Source organism: Phoca vitulina, unplaced genomic scaffold (genome assembly GCF_004348235.1).
Source record: "Phoca vitulina isolate PV1807 unplaced genomic scaffold, GSC_HSeal_1.0 scaffold7, whole genome shotgun sequence".
In the NCBI taxonomy this organism is placed as follows: domain Eukaryota; kingdom Metazoa; phylum Chordata; class Mammalia; order Carnivora; family Phocidae; genus Phoca; species Phoca vitulina.
The window spans coordinates 63,582,399-63,599,921 of NW_022589710.1; the positions used below are offsets into that span (position 1 = coordinate 63,582,399).

The 17,523-nt window shown below is 45.6% G+C and overlaps 1 protein-coding gene across 1 annotated transcript in view; it reads left to right on the top strand.

The window, feature by feature from the left end:
- The first annotated feature begins 289 nt into the window (after positions 1–289).
- The window catches only part of AK7 (adenylate kinase 7), a 68,306-nt gene continuing 51,072 nt past the window's right edge, over positions 290–17,523 (top strand). Inside the window, exons 1-4 of the mRNA XM_032405889.1 lie at positions 290–382; positions 6,666–6,854; positions 11,517–11,625; positions 16,787–16,881. Coding sequence (XP_032261780.1) covers positions 290–382; positions 6,666–6,854; positions 11,517–11,625; positions 16,787–16,881 — 486 coding nt within the window. The remainder of the gene's footprint in view (positions 383–6,665; positions 6,855–11,516; positions 11,626–16,786; positions 16,882–17,523) is intronic.

A 17,523-nucleotide genomic window follows, 5' to 3' on the forward strand; every position in this document is an offset into this window, starting at 1 on the left:
CGGGGTCACGTGGCCCCTATGGCAAGGCCCCAGGAGGCTCCGAAAGAGGACTCGCTCCGCCGGCGAGCACTGGGCGTGGAGCCAAGCAGAGCGGGGGTGGGGGGCCACTGTGGCCCCCAGGCCCCGCAGAGCCCACCCCGCGCGGGAGACCCGCGGCCCCGCCCCCGTCCCGGGAACGCCCCGCCTCGCGCCCTAGGCCCCGCCCCCGGAGAGCCAGCCCCCTCCCCCGCCCCACCTCCTTGGCAACCAGAGGGACGCTTTCCCCTTAGCAACCAGTGCTGCTCGCAGCATGGCTGAAGAGGAAGCCACGGAGAAAGTTATCCGGATCCAGAGGGTGTTTATAAACCTGCTGGATTCATACAGCAGCGGGAACATCGGGAAGGTGAGCAGCGGCCGGTCAGAGTAGATAGAGCCCCAGCCCCCAGCCCCCGGTCCCCCGCCCCTGGGTTCCCGAGCCCCCGAACCCAGCGAGGGTCTGCGCCACGGGACGCTGTCAGGGCCTCCCCTAGAGGAGGGTCCCTCGTCCTGGGCACCAGTTCGCACGCAGAGCCCCAGCTGGAAGCCCAGGTGTTTGGAGATCGCCGGCCCAGCGCTGGGTCCTCCCCGTTAATGAAAGGAAACTGAGGCTCAGAGGGAGAAAGGGACTTGCCCCAGATCACATAGCAAGTTGGGGGCCTGACCTGGACACAGAGCCCAGGTCTCCGGCCGCCTAACTGGGCTCTCCTCACCCACCACCACCGCATCTGAAGCAGACATCTGACAGATAAGTCCAGTGGTTATGTCGCCTAACCAAGCATATTCATTCATCCATGCCTTGCACAGACATTTTGAGGGTCTATTATGTGCCAGGCACTGTTCTGGGCCCTGAGTCCCGCTAAACTTCCCCACTCTTCATTGTTAGTCCTGGGAAATGAGGATATTCTAAAAGAGGATCCTGAGACCCTTCATCTTCAAATACTCAGTAGTCAAAAGAAAGCCCTAACGTGCACCCCGATGTTTATAGCAGCAATGTCCACAATAGCCAAACTGTGGAAAGAGCCAAGATGTCCATCAACAGATGATTGGGTAAAGAAGATGTGGTATATATATACAATGGAATATTATGCAGCCATCAAAAGGAATAAGATCTTGCCATTTGCAACGACGTGGATGGAACTGGAGGGTATTATGCTGAGCGAAATAAGTCAAACAGAGAAAGACATGTATCATATGACCTCACTGATATGAGGAATTCTTAATCTCAGGAAACAAACTGAGGGTTGCTGGAGTGGGGGGTGGGGTGGGAGGGATGGGGTGACTGGGTGATGGACACTAGGGAGGGTATGTGTTCTGGTAAGCGCTGTGAATTGTGCAAGACTGTTGAATCTCAGATCTGTACCTCTGAAACAAATAATGCAATATATGTTAAGAAAGAAAAAAAGAAGAAGAATATAGCAGGAGGGGAAGAATGAAGGGGGGGAAATTGGAGGGGGAGAAGAACCATGAGAGACGATGGACTCTGAAAAACAAACTGAGGGTTCTAGAGGGGAGGGGGTTGGGAGGATGGGTTAGCCTGGTGATGGGTATTGAGGAGGGCACGTTCTGCATGGAGCACTGGGTGTTATGCACAAACAATGAATCATGGAACACTATATCTAAAACTAATGATGTAATGTATGGGGATTAACATAACAATAAAAAAAATTAAAAAAAAAAAAAAAAAAAAAAAGAAAGCCCTAATTTCATCACTTCCCTGAGCAAGACTCATTCATCTGACTTCTACCCTCTGGAGCTACCCAGAAGTGTAACCTCACCCTGGGCAGACTGCTGTGAGGCTAATGGTCGCACTTTCAGACAGCGCATGCTCCCCGAATTAGGATGTGGCTGCAGTGCATGCCATCTCTACTCGTTTCCTAGCGATCACAAATTACCACGAACTGGGTGGCTTAAAACAGCCGGGTTTATTCTGTCTCAGTTCTGGAGGCCAGAAGCCCAAAATGAAAGTGTTGGCAGGGCTGGTTCCTTCTAAAAGCTGTGAGGGAGATTCTGCTTCATACCTCCCTCTCTCGTAGCAGCTGGTGCTTGCCAGAAGTTCTTGCATCCCTTGGCTTGTAGACTCATCACTCCAACCTCTGCCTCTGTCTTCCCATGGGGTTCTCCTCAAGTATCTCTGTGTCCCAATTTCCCTCTTTTTAGGACACCAGTCATTGGATTAGAGCCCATTCTAATCCAGTATGACCGCATTTTAACTTGATTACATCTGCAAAGACCCTATTTCCAAATGGGGGTGGGGAGTAGGGGGCCACTACTCAACCCAGTACACCATCTAAAGTTGATCAGTAAAAAAATATATATAGATTTAGATAGTTAATTTATATGTAAAATAGTATATTTTATATCTGGCATGCAATAATATATATGTTAGTATATGTGATTGTGTTGTTAAAAAGGAAGCCACAAGGCCCAAGGTGGAGTCATTTGCCAGGACAGCAAACCAAGACTTCATTGTAGTTTTCAACCTCTCTAGGAGTGGAGTTTTAAGACAATCAGTCTGGAATTCTCTGGATGACATCAATGAGGTTATCTGTCACAGGGCTCTCTCCATTCCCCAAAGGAAGATGAGGTAATCTGCATAAGACCCCCCCTTTCCTAAGGGAAGGTGACTTTCCTAAAACAATCCTTTCTTTTTTTGCTAATAACTCCTCACCCCACCCACCTTCCCATAAAAACCTTCCATTTTGTGCAGCTTCTCAGGGCTCCCATCTACTTGCTAGATGGGATTGCCGTTCAATTCATGAATCACTTAGTAAAGCCAATTAGATCGTCAAATATTCTCAATTGAATCTTGTTTTTTAACAGTATGTACGGTGTATATGATATGTATCTACTAGGAGAGACTAAAAACACATGATATATCTTCCACATTACTAGAAAATAGAGGAGAGGGACAGAGAAAGGACAAGGACACAATTGGAAAAAATACGTAACAAAATAAGTTTATTTAAAGAAAGGAAGCATTAAAAAGACAGGTGTAGCATGAAGTGATTTATGTCTTTCAAGAAGATAGATACAAATATAGAGAAAATAGGTAGATAGACAGGTAGATAGAGAAATAGAGATGATCTGTATGCAGAAAATGTCTCAAAATAGGGGTGCCTGGGTGGCTCAGTCGGTTGAGTCTCCAACTCTTGATCTCAGGGTCACGGGATCGAGCCCCATGTCAGGTTCTGAGCTCAGAGGGGAGTCTGCTTGAGATGCTTTCTCTCTCTCTCTCTCTCTGCCCCTCCCACAGACGATAAGTAATTTTTTGAACAACCACGGTATTTAGGTGTGTGATAGGTACTTTAAAAGAAAGAGAGTAGAAGATTGGCTGGTGAGAGAGGGCGGCTGCTTAGGGTCTCAGGAAAGGGCTCTCCTTAAAGCTGCCCCTTACCCTCACACCCCAGGGTGAGGATCAAGCCAGAGGAGCTGGTTCTCAGGGCACAGCAGAGACAAAGGTGCTAAGGTGAGAGTCGGAGGACAGAGAGGTGAGGGTGCAGGGAATCAGGCCCCAGGACAGCAGGCCCAGGGCCCAGGGCCCACGAGACTTGGCGGCCCACAAACATGTCTTAATCTCTTTTAAAATCAGAAGGAAGCAAATGAAATTTTAGAGTCAAAGATGGTGGGTCTTTATGGCAATAGTCTTTATGGCAACAGTCTTTAGGTCTTTATGGCAACAGTCACAAAATATAATTTTTAATTTTTTTTTTCTTGGAGGAAAGGACCCATGAAAGTCTGAAGGTGGCCTTGCTCAGCAGCTCACTGGTGCCCCACGTGTGGTCAGCACTCCACTGATTTTTGTTGCATAAATTAACAAAGCAGAATCAAACACAAAGTGGAAGGTGGTGTGGGAGATGCAAACGGGGAGGAACAAGCAGGCTCCATGCAGAGCACAGAGCCCAACAAGGGGCTCGATCTCACTACCCTGAGATCAGGACCTGAAATGAAATCAAGAGTTGGATGCTTGACCCACTGAGCCACCCAGGTTCCCCGCTGGATTACATTAAAAAGGGAGGGGACCTGATTGGGATTAGGAGGGTGGGAGGCAAGAGAATTTAACCTTTTTCTCTACCCCCTTTTGAGCTCTGGTTATTTTTTTTACAGCATAATATTTTTTTTTAAAGATTTTGTTTATTCATTTGAGACACAGAGATACAGAGAGAGAGAGCACGAGCAGGGGGAGAGGCAGAGGGAGAGGGAGAAGCAGGCTCCCCGCTGAGCCAGGAGCCCGATGTGGGGCTCCATCCCAGGACCCTGGGACCACGACCCGAGCCGAAGGCAGCCGTTTGACCACCTGAGCCACCCAGGCACCCCTACAGCATGATATTTTTAGAACAAAAGATTTTCTTTTAGTTTGTAGAGATCTTTTCCAAAAGCTTATCAATAACAGAATTTTTTGGTTATTCCTTGACTCATGTGGACATCTAGTTCTGAAATTTTAGGGAATTACTGTTCTCCATACCAATCAACACGGGACTGAGAATATGAAGCATATAAAAGAAATGGAGGCTGGGTCTCTAGTCTTCAGGCTCCCTGCCCAGCTGGGCAAAGCCACCTGCCCCCCTGCCCCCGCCCCCCAACTCATCCCTGGGGGGGAGTAGGGTGGCCGTGGGGTCCATGTGCTGCCTTGGGGATCAGGAGGTCCGACTGCACCCCCTCCCTGCCCATGCAATCTTGGGCAAGTTCCTTAGAGCCGGGCATCAATGTCCTCAACTGTGAAATGGGGTAATAAAATTGACTGTGTATGTTTGAGGGAGAAATGAAAATATATATGGCATACTTGGTAGAGATAGAGTCCCATAAGTGGTTGAACCTGACAAGCTTGCATCACTAACTCAAAATGATTGTTATCAAAATAAATGAGGTGGGACTTCCGGTTTGTTTGGGGTTTTTTTGTATGTCTTTCCTCCCAAGGTGTGATAATGTCATGACTACTTACATAATGTTTAACATGTAAATTAAAATCATTCTTATTTATATATAAATAATTATATATGTTTAAGTATATATATATTTTATATATATATACTCTTTAACATGACATATATATACACATTACATATGTATACATATATATACTCTAACTCTTTAACATGACATATATATACACATTACATATGTATACATATATATACTCTAACTCTTTAACATGACATATATACACATTACATATATATACATATATATACTCTAACTCTTTAACATGACATATATATACACACATTACATATATACATATATATATACGCTTTAACTCTTTAACATGACATATATATATACACATTACATATATATACATATATATACTCTAACTCTATGACATATATATACACACATTACATATATACATATATATATACGCTTTAACTCTTTAACATGACATATATATACACACATTACATATATATACATATATATACTCTAACTCTATGACATATATATACACACATTACATATATACATATATATACGCTTTAACTCTTTAACATGACATATATATATATACACATTACATATATATACATATATATACTCTAACTCTTTAACATGACATATATACACACATTACATATATATACATATATATATACGTTTTAACTCTTTAACATGACATATATATATACACATTACATATATATATATACTCTTTAACTATTTAACATCACATAAACCACTCCCAAGGATAACTTCTGTAAAATAAAAAACAATATTTTGCCAACTTGATTCTTTTTCTTGTTTTTTTGTTTTTTTGAGAGAGAGAGCATGAGCCAGCAAGGTGATGGGGGAGGGACAGAGGGAGAGAGAAAGAGGGAGACTCTTAAGGAGGCTCCATGCCCCCAGCAAAGAGCCCGGTGGAGGGCTGGATCTCATGACCCTGAGAGCATGACCTGAGCTGAAATCAAGAGTCAGACACTTAACAGACTGAGCCACCCAGGCGCCCCTCTTTGGGTTTTGTTTGTTTTGGTTTGGTTTGGTTTGATTTGATTTTTTTGTTTGTTTGTTTTTTGCCAACTTGATTCTATTTCATTCTTCAATTAGGTAGCCACTGGCCCCTTGCGGCCATAGAACATTTCAATGTGGCAAGTCCAGATGGAGGTGTGCCCGCCCTCAGTGTAAAATGCACACTGAATTTCAAAGACTTAGTATAAGCAAAAAGGAATATAAAAGATCTAATTAATAATTTTATATGGATTACATGTGAAATTAGTAATATTTTGAATCTGTTGGGTTAAATAAAACATTATTTAAATTCATTTCACTGGTTTCCTTTTATTTCTGTTAATGGGGCTGCTAGCCAGTTTAATTTATCAGAGAGGATAGCATGCCATTTCTCCATTTCTATTAGGCAAGACCAACATGGTGACTGCAGCCCTGCCCAGCCACATATCCTTGCCACATCCTTTAAGCTCTCTGAGCCTGGGTTCCTCATCTATAAAACAGAGCGTCGTAATAGTACCCACCTCACTGTGTTACCGTGGTTATTGCTAATTTCAGTGAACTACCACCACCGTATAACCCACTGGCTGTGCGTGTCTTGTACCTCTAGCAAGCCCTCCAGAAAGGTCAGTTTTTAGAATCCTTTCACTGGCTGCCCTCACTCTACGTTGTTCTTAGTATTTTCTTAGTAAATTTATGTTTTCTTGCAGTTTCTGTCTAACTGCGTAGTCGGGGCTTCCCTTGAAGAAATTACAGAAGAAGAGGAAGAAGAAGATGAAAATAAGTCAACCATGCCGGAAGCCTCATCAGCCAAACTGAAGGAAGGCACCTTCCAGATTGTGGGCACGCTCTCCAAGCTCGAAAGCGTCCGGCCCGACTTTGCCGTGGAGACATACAGTGTAAGTCCAGGTGGCTTTTGCTAATAGACCAAGGGCAGAGTCACCTCGAGCTCCATCACCTTCACAATGCGCTCTTCTTTTTTTTTTTTTAAGATTTTATTTATTTATTTGACAGAGAGAGACACAGCGAGAGAGGGAACACAAGCAGGGAGGGGGGAGAGGAAGAAGCAGGCTTCCCGCTGAGCAGGGAGCCCAATGCGGGACTCGATCCCAGAATCCTGGGATCATGACCTGAGCCAAAGGCAGACACCCAACCGACTGAGCCACCCAGGCGCCCCACAGTGCACTCTTATTCTTTGCTTCTTCTCCCGCAAACATGGATGGGGAGAAGGTGAGGGGCAGATCGAGGCAGGTCTTTCTCCTCTGATGGAGAACAATCACTGTTTTCACTTCAAATGTGCCTTGCCTGGAGCAAAGAATTTAAATTAGATTTTCTTAGAAGGGATGGATCTAATCTGTATTTCAGACTCATAAAATTTCTAAACTTTGGGCACCTGGGTGGCTCAGTTGGTTAAGCGTCCGACTCTTGATTTCGGCTTGGGTCATGATTCAGGATTGTGAGATCGAGCCCCACGTCGGGCTCTGTGCTGTGTGCGGAGCCTGCTTAAGATTCTCTCTCTCCCTCTCCCTCAGCACCGCCCCTAAAAAATTTTTTTCTAAGCTGTGTTTAAAATGCATTCTACCCTCCATTCCCCAACGACCCTGGGCCATGGTGGGTGCTCAAAAACCTCCTTTGGTAATAAACCACTCAGTAATAACATATCATTAGGTTGCTGTCTTATTGAGAAACAGTGCTCCTGTTGTGGAAAACCCACCTGTGTGCTCTGGAGCTGAAATATAACACGAAGATAGAGTTTGGGGATAAAGAGGAACGACAGTTTTATTACTTTGCCAGGCAAAGGAGGCTGCAGCAGGCCAATGCCTTCACAACTGCAGACCCTGCCAGTGAAAAAATGGGCAGAAGACGGGAATAGACATTTTTCCGAAGACGGCATACAGACGGCCAACAGACACATGAAAAGATGCTGAACTTCGCTCATCTTCAGGGCAATACAGGTCAAAACCACAATGAGGTGTCACCTCACACCTGTCGGAATGGCTAAAACGAACAACTCAGGAAACAACAGATGTTGGCGAGGATGCGGAGAAAGGGGGAGCCTCTTACACTGTTGCTGGGAATGCAAGCTGGTGCGGCCAGTCTGGAAAACAGTATGGAGGTTCCTCAAAAAGTTAAAAATAGAGCTACCCTACGACCCAGCAATTGCACTACTGGGTATTTACCCCAAAGATACAAATGTAGGGATCTGAAGGGGCACCTGCACCCTAATGTTTATAGCAGCAATGTCCGCAATAGCCAAACTATGGAAAGAGCCCACATGTCCATCAACCGGTGAATGGATAAAGAAGATGCAGTATATATACACTGTAATATTACTCAGCCATCAAAAAGAATGAAATCTGGCCGTTTGCAACGACGTGGGTGGAACTAGAGGGTATTATGCTGAGTGAAACAAGTCAGTCATAGACAAATACCGAATGATTTCACACATAGGCGGAATTTAGGAAACAAAACAGGTGAACATATGGCAAGAGAAAAAAAAAAGAGAGGGAAGCAAACCATAAGAGACTCTCAACAATAGAGAACAAACTGAGGGTTGCTAAAGAGGAAGTGAGTCGGGGGATGGGCTAGATGGGTGATGGGTATCAAGGAGGGCGCTTGTTAGGATTAGCCCTGGGTATTATGTGTAAGTGATGAATCACTAAATTCAACAAATGAAACTAATATTACACAGTATGTTAACTAACTAGAATTTAAATAAACACTTGGAAAAAAACCAAAACAAAACAGAAAACCAAACACTGCAGACACACCCGGGGGAAAAGGCTGAGAGGTTTTACAAGAAAATACAGGATCTGAGTGGTTTCGCGTAGAATCCGGTTGGTGCTGCCATCCTCGCCCCTCCCGTCTTCGAGGTGGTCTCCTGCCTGGCCCGGCCCGGCCATCCGCATCTCCGTTACTAAGGATACACTGAGGTCCCCAGGATGTCAATATCGGTGTCCAGTTCCTGGAACAAAGGATTCTACAGAAAAGCAAGTGAAGGGGGGAGGGGGAGGCTTCAAGAATGAAAGGGAGAAATGTGTTCAGTTTAAAGTCAAGCCTCGCTGAAGCACTAGCGTGTCCATCTTAATTTCTGCGCATCTTTACCTTTCTCTAGCGGTTTCACTGCTTCCCCCGTGACACATGCTACCCAATCCTCACCCTGCCACATTTGCATACCTCCGAGAGGGGCATCCCTCTCACCACCCTGCCTGCCGCTCTTCAGACCCTACCATACAGCTTTGCACACACCGCACTGCGCAACAGCCTTTCCTCTTCCAACCCCACGTAGTCCTATTCATCCATCGGGATTTGACTCAGGATGTCACCTCCTCCAGGAAGCCCTCAGGGATTTCTACTTCTACACTCCCTGTTTCGATACTGAGCTCTTTTCTTTGACTCCCATAGCACCTTTACCTGCCTACATCATCACACCTGTCACACTTCATGGTTATTGTCTGTCTCTTGTGGGTGGCCCGGACTACAACTATCAGCCCCTTGAGAATAGACACTGCACCTGACTTTTTCTCCTGCTCATCTGTGCATCTTTGGCCCTGAGCACATCGACTGGCAGAAAGTAGCCCTCAATAAAACACTTGTGAAATGAATGAACAAGTCCCCTCCCGCCATCCGAAGAAACTTTCTCCACCACTTACCCGCTTTCACACTCTCCAGGGGCTTTGCTCACCACCGGCTTCTTTCTTTCCGCCTATCCACGCGCTCCATGCTCACATCTTTCCAAGTGTCGAAAACACTGCATGTGGCTTCCCTGCTGAATACCCCCTGGCCCCGGGCCACCACTGCCACATTCGCCAGCCTCACTCCTGCCCTCCCGGCCACTTGGGAGTCCCGTGCCCGCAGGCTCTGCCCCCACCACATCATAGGAAATGCCCTGGCCAGTGTCACCACGGAGCTCCTAATTCCCAAAGTCCTGTCTTCCCTGGCTTTCCAGGGGAAAGTCTTCTTCCCCCTTCTGCAGCCTCCACAGCCTCACTTCCCGTGTGCATCTGAGGCTCCCTTTAAATGCCGTTTTCCCCAGAGCCCCCTCCTTTCTCTTAATGGATGTCCTTCCTCAATCTTATCCAGTCCTATGGCTTGAGCTCCCCCATAGGATCCAATGCCTTTCAAATCTGTCACCAACCCTGTTGACCTCCAAATCCAGCTGCCCTCTAGTGCATTCCCCCCAGACGTCCTGCCAGCACTTCTGAATCAATATGCCCCAAATTAAATTAATCACACTCCTCTGCAAAACCCCTCTGCCTTTTAGACACCTTGTTTTTATTAAGGACCTTGCTCTCTCTATCACTTTGGGCTGTTTGGGGGCTGCAAGCGCTAGGGAAATGTGGCAACGCAAACTGGCTTTGCAAATAAGGAAATTCTTCAGTTTATGTGGCTGGTGGTCTCAAGGAAGATGCAGTTTCAGGGCTGGTGTGATCCAGGGGCTGCTGCTGCTTTTCCTGCCCCTTCCTGGGCTCTGCCTCCCCATAAGGGTGACTTCAGTCTCAGGCTGGCAGCAAGACAGCAACAGTCTCGAGCCTTATAATCACAAACAGCAACATCTGTAGCCTCCAGACTGTGGAACATGAATTTCCGTTGTTTAAGCCATTCAGTTTGTGACACTAAGTAACAGCCCTTGAAAATGAGTATAGCTGGACGCCAAAGGCTGTAGGGAACCGGGCTGGGGAAACTGGCTGTCCGCACGGTTGGGTTTAACGGTGATGCATTAACCCTGCCAGGGTAGTCCTCTCTATATGGACAGGCACTCACTTTTTGTTCTTTAACCAAGTTACGTGGTAAGAGATCACGTCTGGCCTGAAATGTTCTGCTTTAATGCAACTGGTCAAGGAACTGTGGGGAATATCTGCCCCTCAGGATAACTGGACTAACAGCGAGTGCAAATCCTGGTTTGGAAATGCAGGGTCCTCTGATGGTTATCATAATACCCGCCCCAGGTAGGGCACTCCTAGGAAACCTGCCAACATCCACACAGGAAGGAATAACTATTTAAAACATGACGATCACCAAAGTTACTTTTGTCTAATGTAAGAATTTTATATTTTTACCCATTAAAAGTTTCTGTATTTTTCAAATATTCCCAACTGTCAACTGTAATAAGGCACCTTACATCTACAAAGAGGACCGATTAATCCCATCTTGAGGATTCTGAAACAATCCTCATTAATCACTCATCAGCCCTTGTGAGTGACTCATGATATATAATGGCTCGAATAATCTTGCGCAGAGTTGGAGTTAGTTTCAAATGCCTCACACATTTTCTTTCAGTGGGTCGTAAACCTTCCCTTGGGGTTTAAACAGCATGCAGAAATAGTGCCTAAGATCATTATGCAATTTTTTAATCATCTGTTCCCAGCTATTTCCATAAACTTATTTGTTACTTGGAAACTACACACAGAAGAGAGCCAAAATTTCATTTTAAATAGAAATCCTGCAACTGTTTCCTGTAGGACCCTTCATCTGCAGTGTATCTCATTTGGAAACTGTCATTCCGGCTAAATGTCAAGGTTAGCTGCTCACAACAAATGACTGTCAACTCTCTTTTTCAGACCATCTCTCGAGAAGACCTTCTCATGCGCCTCCTGGAGTGTGACGTCATCGTTTATAACATCACTGAGAACCCACAGCAAGCAGAGGAGGCCATCTGGGCAGTCTCTGGTCAGTGAACCGCTCTCTTCTCTCTCCAAAAGCGGCACTTTTGCGCAACTTCCTTACCCTTAGAACCATCTAATGACCACGAGGCAAATTACTGCCACGGGGAAACCGATCTGAGACGGAATATGAAACGTGAAATGAAATCAAGCTAATGAGGATGCCTTTGGATTGTGTTAAAGATAAGGGGAGGCCTAGGAAAACCTTCAGGAGTTTATTTGAGCAAAAACGGATTCAGGAGAGCTCCCACGCTGGAAATGGTTAGGAGCGCTCCACCAACAGGAGCCAGGGGGAGGTCCTACAGGGCAACGCAAGGACATTATTTGATTGGCTATGGCTGAAGCATTTGCCCGACCTGGAAGGGCCTAGTCGCTGTCGTGATTGGTGGTCCTCAGGTTTTGATTTTCTTTTCTTTTTTTGTTTGTTTTTTTAAAGATTTTATTTATTTATTTATTTGAGAGAGAGAGAGAAAGAGCGCGCACATGAGAGGGGGAGGGCCAGAGGGAGAAGCAGACTCCCCGCTGAACAGGGAGCCCGATATGGGACTCGATCCCGGGACTCCAGGATCATGACCTGAGCCGAAGGCAGTCGCTTAACCAACTGAGCCACCCAGGTGCCCCAGGTTTTGATTTTCTAACCTTGCGCATTTACAGACCTAGGTTTTGGTTTGCTTATGGGAACTGCTATGGCCTTAGAGCCACCTGAGACTTAATGGCCCCCTTGTTGAATTAATTAAACAATGCGTGCTTCTGCAGAATTTTTTTTTTAAGATTTTATTTATTTATTTGACAGAGAGAGACACAGCGAGAGAGGGAACACAAGCAGGGGGAGTGGGAGAGGGAGAAGCAGGCTTCCCGCTGAGCAGGGAGCCCGATGTGGGGCTCGATCCCAGGACTCTGGGATCACGACCTGAGCCGAAGGTGAAGGCAGACGCTTAACCGACTGAGCCACCCAGGCGCCCCAGAATATAATTTTTTTTTTTTTTAAGATTTTATTTATTTATTTGACAGAGAGAGACACAGCGAGAGCAGGAACACAAGCAGGGGGAGTGGGAGAGGGAGAAGCAGGCTTCCCACCGAGCAGGGAGCCCGATGCGGGGCTCGATCCCAGGACCCTGGGATCATGACCTGAGCCGAAGGCAGACGCTTAACGACTGAGCTACTCAGGCGCCCCCAGAATATAATTTTTTTAATCGTGAAAAGAAACGGTAACTTTCAAAATTCAGCCTGTATTCATCCTACAGGCACTGCTTAAGGAGGTGGGGTTGAATGCATTGGGAAGATACAAAGACAAATGAGACAGAGATTATACCCTCAAGGTCCCTGCGGTCCCACGGAAGAGCTGAAGCACACACGAGGAACTTTAATGCAGGACAGAGGATGGCAGGTTCACAAGAAAGGTATCAAGAGGTGGATGTGCCTTTCAGAGGGGAGAACTTATTTTTGTGAGGATTTGATTCAATTCAACAAATGTCCCCTTGCTATCAGGGGACATCAGCGAGGGCTCGGGGAGAATGCTTGCATGTTTAGAATGCTTTCAAAACTGTAATGAACTCTAAGGACCGCAGGTCTAAGAGAACAAGGTGATGTTTAGCAATTTGGGGCTGTTATGATTCATCTCTCAATTAAGTCGGGAGCAAAAGTGAAAGCTTATCAGCTTATTTGAATCACCATCCTAGACTAGCAGGACAGCCAAAAAGACACAGAGCACCTTACATTTCGATATTTTTTTCACATCAGTATTTTTGTTTCAGGCAGATTAGAACAGAGGTCAGCAAATTTTTCTGTAAAGGGCCGAAGAATAAATATTTTTGGCTATTCGAGCCAACTACTGTCGTGTTGTAGCAAGAACGCAGCCACAGACAATATGTAAATGACGGGCTAGGTTCCAATAAAACTTTATTTATAAAAAGAGGCGCTACTTTGCCAACCCTTGAATAAAATCAACAGCAAAGCAATATTTTGGCTTAAATTCAAAGAAATGGAATGCAGCCTCAGGAATGCCTGTACCATACTCAGGGAAATGATGGAAAAGTACTGTGCGTTGGATATGTGGGATTCCTCAGGAGTTTAGAATGTTTGATTTCTCTTTTATAACTTTGTGCCTACATTTCATCCAGTGAGAAACAAATCAAAAACACGAACATTGTATCATCTTTTGAAGCAGAGCTTTTTTGAAAAGCCAACTTTCTGCATTTTGTCCCTTTGCAAATATTTACAAATGATGTATAATTGCACCTTCTAAAATAATTGCACCATTTAAAATCGCAATCAGAGCTAACATTTATTGAGTTCTTATTTTGTCAGGCTTTGAGGAAAACTGATTTTTCTATATAATGTATACTTGCAATGTTTAAACATTTTTTTTTCTGAAATAACCCCTGGGACATGTTTTGAAAATTAAAAAGCACAGTAGGGCTGGGGCACCTGGGTGGCACAGTCAGTTAAGCATCTGAGTCTTAATTTCGGCTCAGGTCGTGATCTCAGGGTTGGGAGATCGAGCCTCGCATCGGGCTCACACACAGGGCAGAGTCGGCTTCAGATTCTCTCTCCCTCTCCCTCTGCCCCCCCCCACTCGTGCTCTCTCTCTCTCTCTCTCTCTAAAATAAGTAAATAAATCTTTAAATAAAACAAAGTAAAATAAAATAAAAAGCACAGTAGGGCTTAGAATAAAAAGCTATGATTCCTTGCATTTCCCTTCCACTCCATCCCTATGCCCCAAAAGGAACCTCATTTAACCCACTTGTACCTTTTAATGCATAAAAATGCTTGCATGGATGTGCTTTGATTATGAATTTTAGACCTTAGCCACTGCCCTCCTGCTGTGACAGATGAGCTGCAGCTCCTCCTAGGAGCCCCCACTGCCCCTCGAGGGAACATAATGCTTTCCCAGACTTTGACACGGCATCTCCTTTCATGAGCTTTAATATGGAGTGGGTTTTACTGCCTTCCTTCTTCATTCTAATGAAGAGCTTTAAATAACTAAGAAAATTTTGCCTCTCTATTTGGGGGAAAGGTTTTAACTGTTTTACCTCATTTTGGAGAAATAGAGTGTTTGTGTCTGCAAGAAAGTAATAATCAGAGGCCTTCAGCCTGCCATCAGGGTCACCTGGGGGTGGGGCGGACGTGGGCCTGGTGGGGCTTCAATCATTTTGTCCTAGGGGCACCTGGGTGGCTCAGTTGGTTGAGCGTCTGCCTTCGGCTCAGGTCATGATCCCAGGGTCCTGGAATCGAGCCCTATGTCAGGCTCCTTGATCAGCGAGGAGCCTGCTTCTCCCTCTCTCACTCCTTCTGCTTGTGCTCTCTCTCTCTCTCTAATATATAAATAAAATCTTAAAAAAAAAAAAAAAGAATTTTGTCCTTTTACTTGATGTGCACAAGCTTAGATTTGGGGTTTGGTTTTTGTTTGGGGCTTTTTTTGTATGTTTGTTGTGGTTTTTTTTTTAAGATTTTTATTTATTTATTTGAGAGAGAGAGCACGAGTGGTGCGGGGGTGGGGGGGGCAGAGGGAGAGGGAGAAGCAGGCTCTCCACTGAGCAGGGAGCCTGACACAGAGCTGGGGGTTCGATCTCAGGACCCTGGGATCACAACCTGAGCTGAAGGCAGACGCTTAACAACTGAGCCACCCAGGCGTCCCCTGTTGTGGGTTTTTTTTTTTTTTTTGCAAAGGATATATGTCTTACTTCTTAATAATGTTTTATTAAGTAATTTTAAAATGTTTTTAATTGAAAAGGATTCTCCTGCCTTGCTTTTCACAGCTGCTATCCAAGGAAGACAAGATGACACAAGAAAAAGGAAGCAAGTGTTAGGATTAAGAGAAGCCATTTGCATATAAGGATAAAATGTGCTTGTTCCAAGTGAACAAGGAGATTATTTTAGACCGATTAAAATGATCACAAATGAAAGGATAACCCACTTTGAGGATCTCTAAGTGGGCCAAACAGTCCCAAACTAGGCCAGTCTGAAGCATAGTAGAGCCAAAAGGGCAAAAGGGCAAAATGGAATTGAAGAAGCCATTTTTGTTAATAGAATGAAAATGGAACTAAAATTATCACTTGAGTCGGAGATTAATACATGGACATCGTGTTCTCAGACTTAATTCAGTAATGCTTTCTCACCTTAGGGCCGGACTCCACACGTTCATTGGATTCAGGGTATCAGCCTTTTATTGTTTTGCTTCTTTAGGGAATCAGCTCCTGAGACTAAAAATGTACCATGACAACCGTGTCACTTAGCTCCTCTGACAATTTAATTAGACCTCCCTTTAGATTTTTTTTTTTTTCTGGAAAATTATACGTCATGAAAAATATTTTAATGGGATCACATGCCGAAAGTATTTAAGGAGATTTAATGCTTCAGTGTGTGGAGAGCCCACCCCCTCCTCCCCTAGAGGTGACAAACCCTTTAGAAATCCGATGTTCATCCTTCCATCCACCACTGTTCTCAATTCCGATCCCTACAGAATGTTCATAATCAGCCATTCCCGCCGTACCCTAGCCCTCCGGCCACGGCCCACAGTGCCTGCAGCATGGGCTGCCCCCCCCAGGCCAGGGGGAATGTGAAGGGTGGGCACCCCCCAAATTACTTCCTTCCACAGTGGCGCAAGCTACACAGGACTGCTTTAGGTGAAACCGTCAGGGGGTCTTACCTTTGGATTTGGGGCCTTTGCGGCCCCAGCCCCAACCTTGCTAGGGCCCCCTGCTCCATTCCCCACGCAGCATAGTGGGGAGAGCGCAGCCTTTGCAACCAGGCTGCCGAGATCGGACTGTGCCCCCCACCTCTCCTCCATACCTCTGGGCAAACTGCACCCCAGTTCCCTGATCTGCAAAACAGAAATAATAGTAGTACCCATGTCATAATGGTAAGGATGCAGGAAAGGCCGTGAACTGTTCTTGTCCATGCCGGCGAGCATCAGTACTCCCACTGGCCGCCCCCAAAAGTGAAATCACACTGCTACAGCCCAGGAGGCAGGAAGGAGGGTTAAACCTGGGAGCCCAGGCTCAGTAGAGGTCGGGTAGCCGGAGGGAGAGTGCCAAGACCCGTGAGGGCAGGGGGACCGGTCAGGGAAGCACAGAGGTGACGCTCGTCTTAATTTTAAGTCCCACACATGATGGGGAAAACAAGGTCTTTGTGGGTACATATAACTGCTCTACTTTCTGGCCCTACAGCACTGAATGAAGAAGTCAGCCACTTTGAGAAGCGCAAGGTATTTATTTTAGTATCCACGGTGATGACCTGGGCACGATCCAAACCCCTGGACCCTGTAAGTAGTGCACTAGCATTTCCTTTTTTGTTTTTTTTAAATTTTTTTATTGTTATGTTAATCCCCATACATTACATCATTAGTTTTAGATATAGTGTTCCATGATTCATTGTTTGTGCATAACACCCAGTGCTCCATGCAGAACGTGCCCTCCTCAATACCCATCACCAGGCTAACCCGTCTTCCCACCCCCCTCCCCTCTAGAACCCTCAGTTTGTTTTTCAGAGTCCATCGTCTCTCATGGTTCTTCTCCCCCTCCGATTTCCCCCCTTCATTCTTCCCCTCCTGCTACATTCTTCTTCTTCTTTTTTTCTTTCTTAACATATATTGCATTATTTGTTTCAGAGGTACAGATCTGAGATTCAACAGTCTTGCACAATTCACAGCGCTTACCAGAACACATACCCTCCCCAGTGTCCATCACCCAGTCACCCCATCCCTCCCACCCCACCCCCCATCCTTTTTTGTTTTTTAATTTTTTTTTTTTTAAGATTTTATTTATTTATTTGAGAGAGAGAGAGAGAGCACAAGAGGGGGGAGTGGGAGAGGGAGAAGCAGACTCCCTGCTGAGCAGGGAGCCCGATGCGGGACTTGATCCCGGGACTCCAGGATCATGACCTGAGCCGAAGGCAGTTGCTTAAC